The sequence below is a fragment of the Triticum aestivum genome, chromosome 3B, assembly GCF_018294505.1.
Source record: "Triticum aestivum cultivar Chinese Spring chromosome 3B, IWGSC CS RefSeq v2.1, whole genome shotgun sequence".
NCBI classification, from domain to species: Eukaryota; Viridiplantae; Streptophyta; class Magnoliopsida; order Poales; family Poaceae; genus Triticum; species Triticum aestivum.
In genome coordinates this window covers 91,316,979-91,326,476 of record NC_057801.1, presented here as the reverse complement: position 1 = coordinate 91,326,476, position 9,498 = coordinate 91,316,979, and the positions used below count along the sequence as shown (strand labels likewise).

General features: G+C 45.1%; 1 protein-coding gene across 1 annotated transcript; it reads right to left on the bottom strand.

Moving 5' to 3' along the window:
* Positions 1-5,863: 5,863 nt before the first annotated feature.
* LOC123064925 (lecithin-cholesterol acyltransferase-like 1) lies at positions 5,864-7,404 on the bottom strand. The gene is made up of 2 exons (XM_044488317.1): positions 7,026-7,404; positions 5,864-6,945 (listed from the first exon to the last, which is right to left on the bottom strand). Exons 1-2 carry the CDS (start codon positions 7,391-7,393, stop codon positions 6,069-6,071), a joined length of 1,245 nt encoding a protein of 414 aa, XP_044344252.1. The 5' UTR covers positions 7,394-7,404; the 3' UTR covers positions 5,864-6,068.
* Positions 7,405-9,498: the final 2,094 nt, after the last annotated feature.

The window sequence follows — 9,498 nt, the reverse complement described above, 5'->3', positions numbered from 1 at the left end:
CAAGTGGGAATTTTTCATTATAGAACTTGGCCTGTATATTCCAATGATGGGCTTCCTCAAAATGCCCTAGGTCTTCGTAGCAGGCAAGTTGGATGCACACCCACTTAGTTTCTTTTTTATGAGCTTTCATACATTTATAGCTCTAGTGCATCCGTTGAATGGCAATCCCTACTCCTCGTATTGACATCAATTGATGGGCATCTCCATAGCCCGTTGATTAGCCGCGTCAATGTGAGACTTTCTCCTTTTTTGTGTTCTCACATAATCCCTTTAATCATACTCTACTCCACCCATAGTGTTATGTCCATGGCTTACGCTCATGTATTGCATGAGGGTTGAAAAGGCTGAAGCGCGTTAAAAAGTATGAAACAATTGCTCGGCTGAAACCGGGGTTGTGCATGATGGGAGCATTTTGTGTGACGAAAATGAAGCATGGCCAAACTATATGATTTTGTAGGGATAAGCTTTCTTTGGCTATGTTATTTTGATAAGACATAAACTGCTTGGTTAGCATGCTTGAAGTATTACTATTTTTGTGTCAATATTAAACTTTTATCTTGAATCTTTTGGATCTGAACATTCATGCCACAATAAAGAGAATTACATTGAAAATTATGTTACGTAGCATTCCACATCAAAAATTCTGTTTTTATCATTTACCTACTCGAGGACGAGCAGGAATTAAGCTTGGGGATGCTTGATACGTCTCCAACGTATCTATAATTTTTTATTGTTCCATGTTATTATATTATCTGTTTTGGATGTTTAATGGGCTTTATTATGCACTTTTATATTATTTTTGGGACTAACCTATTAACCGGAGGCCCAGTGCAAATTGTTGTTTTTTTTGCCTATTTCAGTGTTTCACAGAAAAGGAATATCAAATGGAATCAAACCTTTGGGAGAATCGTTTTTAGAACAAACGCAATCCAAGAGACTTGGAGTGGACGTCAAGGAAGCAACGAGGCGGCCACGAGGTAGGAGGGCGTGCCCAGGGGGTAGGCGCGCCCCCCACCCTCGTGGGCCCCTCGTGGCTCCACCGACCTACTTCTTGCGCCTATATATACTCATATACCCCGAAAAATCCAGGAGCACCACGAAACTCTATTTCCACCGCCACAACCTTCTGTACCCATGAGATCCCATCTTGGGGCCATTTCCAGCGCTCCGCCGGAGGGGGAATCGATCACGGAGGGCTTATACATCAACACCATAGCCTCTCCTATGATGTGTGAGTAGTTTACCACGGACCTTCGGGTCCATAGTTATTAGCTAGATGGCTTCTTCTCTCTCTTTGATTCTCAATACAAAGTTCTCCTCGATCTTTTTGGAGATCTATTCGATGTAATACTTTTTGTGGTGTGTTTGTCGAGATCCGATGAATTGTGGGTTTATGATCAAGATTATCTATGAACAGTATTTGATTCTTCTCTGAATTCTTATATGTATGATTTGATATCTTTGCAAGTCTCCTCGAATTATCAGTTTGGTTTGGCCTACTAAATTGATCTTTCTTGCAATAGGAGAAGTGCTTAGCTTTGGGTTCAATCTTGCGGTGTCCTTTCCCAGTGACAGCAGGGGCAACAAGGCACGTATTGTATTGTTGCCATCGAGGATAAAATGATGGGGTTTATATCATATTGCTTGAGTTTATCCCTCTACATCATGTCATCTTGCTTAATGCGTTACTCTGTTCTTATGAACTTAATACTCTAGATGCATGCTAGATAGCGCTCGATGTGTGGAGTAATAGTAGTAGATGTAGAATCATTTTGATCTACTTGTCATGGGCGTGATTCCTATATACATGATCATGCCTAGATATTCTCATAACTATGCGCTTTTCTATCAATTGCTCGACAGTAATTTGTTCACCCACCGTATGATATGCTATCTTGAGAGAAGCCACTAGTGAAACCTATGGGCCCCGGGTCTCTTTTCCATCGTATTATATCTCTTTTATTAACATTGCATCTCGTTTACTATTTTGCAATCTTTACTTTTCAATCTATACACCAAAAATACCAAAAATATTTATCTTATTATCTCTATCAGATCTCACTTTTGCAAGTGGCCGTGAAGGGATTGACAACCCCTTTATCGCGTTGGTTGCAAGGTTCTTATTTGTTTGTGCAGGTACAAGGCAACTTGCGTGTAACCTCCTACTGGATTGATACCTTGGTTCTCAAAAACTGAGGGAAATACTTATGCTACTTTGCTGCATCACCCTTTCCTCTTCAAGAGAAAACCAACGCATGCTCAAGAGGTAGCATTATATGATCTAATTATGTTATCATTGTTGAGAGAACTTGCACTAGTGAAAGTATGAACCCTGGGCCTTGTTTCCAAGCATTGCAATACCGTATTTGCTCACTTTTGTTACTAGTTACCTTGCTGTTTTTATATTTTTTACATTTCAAAAACCCATATCTACTATCCATATTACGCCTGTATTACCATCTCTTCGCCGAACTAGTGCACCTATACAATTTACAATTGTATTGGGTGTGTTGGGGACACAAAAGACTCTTTGTTATTTGGTTGCAGGGTTGTTTGAGGGAGACCATCTTCATCCCACGCCTCCCACGGATTGATAAACCTTAGGCCATCCAATTGAGGGAAATTTGCTACTGTCCTACAAAACTCTGCGCTTGGAGGCCCAACACGAGTCTAGAAGAAGAAGGTTGCGTAGTAGACATCAACATACTATATCATTGTTTAAATCCCCTGCGAATGCTAAATGATAGTTCAACAAGAGTTGTCTTGCATCAAAAAACTAGCAGAGGAGCAACTACATATAGAAGAACCGAGTAACAAACGAGTGTTTAGCCATCATCAGTGCACAACACCGCCTATGTGTCTTATCAGATTTTCGTGCTAACTAGAATATTTCATCAACAAATTTATGAAATGGATAGGCGCATGAATTTTAAACAGACTGGCTTGATGGCCAGCACCACAATCAACCACGGGTCATTAGCTAGATCATCTCAAGGCATAGGGAGAGGGAGGGGACCATGGACTCACCAGATCATTTTGACCCAAGAACAAATTGATTATGTGATCAACAACTCCTTAAGATGGTGAACTAGAAACACTTTGATTGCATAGCTACTGCTCTCTTCTCCTACCATGTTGGGTTGGGTTTCCCTTATCAAACCCAAGCAAGAGGAATCATCCATCCATCGCCCCACTAAAACAAGAACTAATAGCAAGATCCAAGGGGTCAACCAAGAAATAAACTCCGGAGATCTACTTCTCTACTACCACCACCATTACTGTGGCCTGATGTACTACTACTGCTGCCCCACTTGATTCACACAAGGCCACCTGTCACAACAGTCACGCTGTTGCCGGTGCCAACTCATGACCGATGCATGATCATCACGCCCGCCCATTGAAAACAACTAATGTGCGAGTTGAAAAACTCAAGATGTGATTTGCACGGAAAAACACATGTTGTCAACGGATTCCAAGTTTCCAACTAAACATAAAGTAAGTTAGCATTTCAATCCATATGAATGACTTGGATTAGTTCTTTAATAACAGAGCATGTACCGTTGAATGTGAGGGAAAAAAAGCTCGGGCAAGAGGGCATAACACTCGGGCCCAACTAGTAGTCTCAGGATATCAATTATCCACTCTAATAGAACATCATAAAATTCATATAAGCTAAAAGCTCTGGATCATTGAAGGTATCCATCTCAGTTTCTCATAGTGAAATAAAATAGACCAGGGGTGCCATTCCCTTGTCCATGCCATTTTACCAGATAATATAACAACTTATGAACTTATACTGTCAACTAACACGAATGGTTCACCGCTTAATCATAAAAATCATTAAATAGAAACATAAACACGCAATTCCGGTTTCCAAAGAGTCTTGCTCATAAACAGGGCATCTTGCAATAAGAAAAAAGACGCTTCCACTATTTCCAGGGGAACAAGGCTCCCTAAGTGCATCACTTCTACAAATGGAAATTATATAATCTGTTGTCTAATAGAACATCACAGAAGTCAGAAAAAACCAGTAGTTGTTGTTTGAAGACATGGAAGCTAGGTGGAAACTTGTAGAAAAAAATGTTGAAGCAACAGATTTGTTTGGATTGCTTACCACAACGAACACCACAAACTAATTAACCATGACATTTTGTTGATTTCATGTTATTCCATTTCACCATAAACCATGTGATTTTCTATTTCAAAATTATTGATGGATATAAAAATCTCCCCGTATTTTAAAATTTTGTCAAATGCAAAATATATAAAATGTTCACAACCATTTAAATATTTCATAAAATTTAAAAACAATTCATGATTTAAAAAAATCATGATTAAAAAAAGTAAAGAACAAAATAAATAAAAACGAAATTCATCGCCAGTTGTAGTCGGGTTGGGGGCCACCACAGTTGCAGTGATGGTTGCAACACTTGCAATCGCCTTGGTGGCCCGTGCCCTTGCAATTGGTTGCAACACTTGTAGCTTCCACTCTAGTGGTGGTCCTATAACTAGCCTGGCAACCCTCCTTCTAACACCAGTTGGAGTCGCTTTGTGCCAGGTGTAGTTGTAGTCAAGTTACAAAGCTTGCAGTTGCGTGTCTAGTGGTGGACATGCAATTAGCCAGACGACCGCCTTCCACCCGGCTACAGTCACATTGTGGACGGATCGCTCATAGTTGCGATTGGTCCCCTTGAAAATGTGCAGTTTTGATTCCAGCCTTGGGAACATTGCAGTTGCGACAAAACCTAGAAAACTTGCAGTTGTGACCTGCCTTGGAAAACTTGTAGTTGCGATTCCACCTTAGGGACATGTAGTTGCAACAAACCAAAGAAAACTTGCCGCTGCGACATGCGTTGAAAACGTGACATTCCGGTTCCCACACTTGGGTACTTGCAGTAGCGACAAACCTACAAAACATGAAGTTGCGTCCTGCCTTGGGAAAACACGCAGTTGCGATTCCCCTTTGGGACATGAAATTCCAAGAAAACCTAGAAAACATGCAGTTCTGGTTCCCACTTGGGGACATGCAATTGCAACAAACCCCTGGAAAACTTGCAGTTACGACATGCCTTGGAATCCATACAGTTTCGATTCCCATCCTTGGGGCTTGCAGTTGCGACAAACCTAGAAAACATGTAGTTGTGATGCTATTTAAAAACTTGCAGTTGCCCCCCTAGAAAAATATGCAGTTGCGACATCTTGAATAAACATGCAGCTGTGACCCCCTTGAAAACACATGCAGTTGCGACACCTTAAAAACATGCAATTGTGACCCCATTTTAAAACTTACAGCTGTGACCCCTCTTGAAAAACATGTAGTTGCGACCCCTCTTGAAATACATGTGGTTGCAACCTCCGCTTGAAAACATGTAGTTGCGACCCATCTTGAAAGACATGTAGTTGCGACCTCCCCTTAAAAACATGCAGTTGCGATCCATCTTGAAAACTTACAGTTGTGACCCATCATGAAAACATACAGTTAATTGTGACCCTCTTGAAAACATGCTGTTGCGACCCCTCTTAAAAATATGTAGTTGTGATCCACCTTAAAAACATAAAATTATCGCACCTCCACCTTTATAGGATCACAACGCAATTTAATCTACGAGTAATGGCGTGAACGAAGCATAGTTGAAACCCACCTTGTCCGATGGAAATAAAAATATAGCAAAAAAATGAAGAAGAACAAAAAAAAGCAAAATTCAAGAATGAAGAACAAAAAATAAAATAAAATAATAATACCGATTGTATGTGGACTCTTAAAGCGTGAAGCTCTCCGTAAGAAAGAGTGTACAAATGTCCAAATTAAACAATCACAAGGTGAAGTAGCATCCTGAAGAAAAAAAACAAAAAGAGTAGCTAGTTTTTTTTGGCAAACTTCGAAGCTTTTTATTGAGGCGTCAGTGAGAAAGATAAAGCTCAGCCTAATAATAGAAAAAGTAAAAGGCCATTAACAAGAGGGCTGCACGGTCAACAATGGGACAAACAAGCGACAGGACAACGACACAACAACACGAATCTCAGCAATGATTTTGATCCAACGGCTGTCCAGGTGAATGAGACCAGAACTAATCAGCCCGTTGAATCTCTTGGATGATGATCTCGAGCGCTCGATCATCCACCAGAAGGGCATTATGGGACATGTTGGACACCTTGACCATCCTAAAATCCCCACCACGGTGGCTCCACGACGTCTCCACCGCCACGGCGCTCACCAGGTTCACCACCCCGTCGCCGTCCCCGGCGACCACGGACGGCGTCGCGTCGAAATCATCCCCGGGGAACACTATCCTTTCCGGCGTCCCCACCCCGACCCCGACGACGGTGGTCACCGGCACCCCGGGATGCGGCAGCTCCCCGCCGAACAGCGGCAGCACGCGGGACTCGTACGGCCCGACGGCTTCGCCCAACCCGATGGAGACGAGGTAGTCCGCCACGTCGCCGGCCGAGTAGTTCTTGCTCTTGGTGGTCACCAATGGCGTCGCGGCGCCGAAGGCGGCCGGGCTGGGCAGTCTCCACAGGCTGCTCTGCTGGCTCCTGCCCTGCCGCAGCAGCGCGCGCGGGTCCACGAATGGCAGGCCCAGGTTGTTCCCGGAGACCAGAGTCTGCATTCCCCGGACGAGGCCGCCCCACGGGGCGGCGATGGGCACGAAGCGCCCTACGAACCGCCGGCGCCAGGCCAGCGGCTGGCGGATGAGGAACTGGTGCGCCAGCAGGCCGCCGAAACTGTGGGTGGCGATCACCACCGGCCTGCCACCGTTGAGCCCGCTCGCCCTCTCGACTAGGCTCTTGAGCGCCCGGAAGAAGGCGTCGCCGACCCTGGACGGGCGCCCCACCGGCCCGACGGCGTACCGGAAGTCGTAGGGCGCGCCGAACATGGTCTCGCCGTCGCGGTACCCCGTCTTCTCCAAGCGCTCGACGAACGTGCTCATGTAGGAGAAATTCCTAGGAAAATCGAGAAATTTCAGCCGACTTTGATTCAGAATTGGGGACACGACACGATTGAGCAATCGATAGCTACTTACTTGCGATCAGGATCGGGGTAGCGGAAGGCTTGGGTGGAGCCGAAGAAGGGGACGCGCGTCTCCACGCCGGCGACGTTGGAGTAGTCGTCGGCGGCGGGGTCGTACACGGAGCTCATCTGCTCCGCGAAGCACGGCACGTTGGCGGGGTCCTGGAGGGCGGAGTAGTTGAGGTAGAGGCGGAACCACCCCTCCCCCTTGCGCGCCCCGCAGACCGGCGACGACGGCTGGTAGAGCTCGGTGAGCCGCGCGTCCAGCTCGTTGGTGCCGTAGCCCGGCACCAGGACCACGGGGTGCAAGCCCGGCGCCGCTTGCACCGCTGCTAGTGCCACTGCCAGTAGTAACAGGGCAAGAAGCAACGGGATCGCCATGGATGAACTGATCAAATGATCAAAATTCAGAGTCGTACTCCTTTTGCCCAATTTGCAGCACATTTTATACGCCAAGCATCCCATGTCGCTCGCTCGTATCCATCAGTTAGTCAATGTGGATGATTGAGTACATACAATACTAATTGTTGACATTTTGCTTGTGTGGAGGCCCGAGGGGCACTGGATGTGGAGATCTTCTTTTAAGAGATAATTTCAACCTACTGGTTGTTGAGCGTATTCTAAAAACCCCTTGGGTACACGGTTAACTAGGATCAGCGACGGTAACGAGCGCGAGGGATTCCTATCGGCAGCTCTCACGGTTTGGCGAGGTGGGGTGGCCGCCCTCCTGCCAGGCTTCAGTGGTGGCACACGCAGGCAGTGGCCGGTGTGTGAAGGCCCAAGGGGCACTGGATGTGGACCGGTTGCTTCTGAGAGATAACTTCAACCTACTGGGTGTTGAGCGTATTCTAAAAATCCCCTTGGGTACACATTTAACCAAAAAATTATCGTGGCATAGATCAAAGTCTTTCTTTTTTTTGCGGGTGGCATAGATCAAAGTCAACCATATTCTCTGCCCAATCTGGTTATTACTTGGAACGGGAGCACAAATTCGAAGCCAGGATGGACATGGTTTGGCTGAACTAAATCCAGTGTGGGATTATTTATGAAAGCTCCAAGTAACTGCTAACATGGAAAAAAATCCGTCCCAAAATATGATATCATTTTGGACACTATTGATAATGTAAAAAATGATCTTATATTTTTGTACGGAGGGAGTATATTTGGTGAGAACTAGATGGAGTTATTCCGGGGAGAGGATTGCTTCCAAATAGACACATAAAAGTGTCGGCGGAATGTCCAATTTGTCATGCGGGAGCGGAAGATATTCGACATATCTTGTTCACTTGTAGGAGAGCAAAGGAAGTTTGGAAGGCAATGGGTTTAACTGAAAGAATACAACAATCCCTAGTCATTCATAGATCGGGCTCTGCTGTACTTGAGGACATTTTATACTGGCCAGACAACAACGAACCTATGCTTGGGATGCTCGGTTTGAAGGAGGCGGTGGCTCTGGAAGCCTGGTATATTTGGTGGCAAGGCCGCAAGAAGAACAGTTTTTGCTATCTAGGCAATTACGAGGAACTACCAGGCCGCTGCATCTAGTTCAATACCACATGAAATATCATGGGATAAACTAGTTCCGGATTCTTACAAACTCAATGATGCACGTACTCTTGTTTTTCAAGAATGATATGGGCATAGTGGCGGTGGTTCTTCGGAACGATTGTGGTGAGGCTTTGACGGGCTCAAGCTGGCTCTTTGATCATGTGTTGGATGCCACTACCACTGAAGCTATAGAAATGTTGAGAGGTCTGGAATTTCTGAAGAGATTGGGATGTTCACCAACGACGGTCAAATCTGATTGCCCGGGGCTCATTCAGTCAAGCACGGGGATTATCTAAATTTGGAGTCCATATATTGCGGTCCTAGCAGAAATTTTCTTGGTTACAGGAAGGATTAGATCAAATTGTTCAAGCATTGTCCACGGAAAGCTAATCATGTTGCGCACAAGTTAGCTCGTTATTCTTTTGATTCAAATTTTGTAATATCCTGGGCTGATAGTCCTCTCAGTTTCATTTTGGATGAGATTTTAACGATGTAAGTTTATTCACAATTCAATAAAGTGCGCCGAGGGCTTTTCCGTAAAAACAAAAAGTTCGGTCTCAATACAACTTCAGTTGAGGTGCCAACCGACCTGTAAGCCTTCAGGTCGACGACTTTCACGCTCATCCCGCGGCAGTGGACAAGAGCCGACGCCTGCAACGACCATTGCTCAGGGCAAGAGGAGGCGGACCTAACACTAGGTTTGGTCCATGTCAAATTGTTTGATTGGGCTTCGAGAATAAGCTGGGTAGGGGGTAGCTTATTCTAGAAGACCAAAAAAATCACCAAAAGAAATGACCCTTAGTGTGTTGACCAGAGGGTTGTATAATCGCGAGAGTAACTCTCGTCTCGCCTTAAGGATTTTCGTGGGGTGTACTGGGCTGGCCCATTACTAACGTTTCTTCACGCTCGCGCGCTTGTTGTTTGGCGTGTTCGCTACG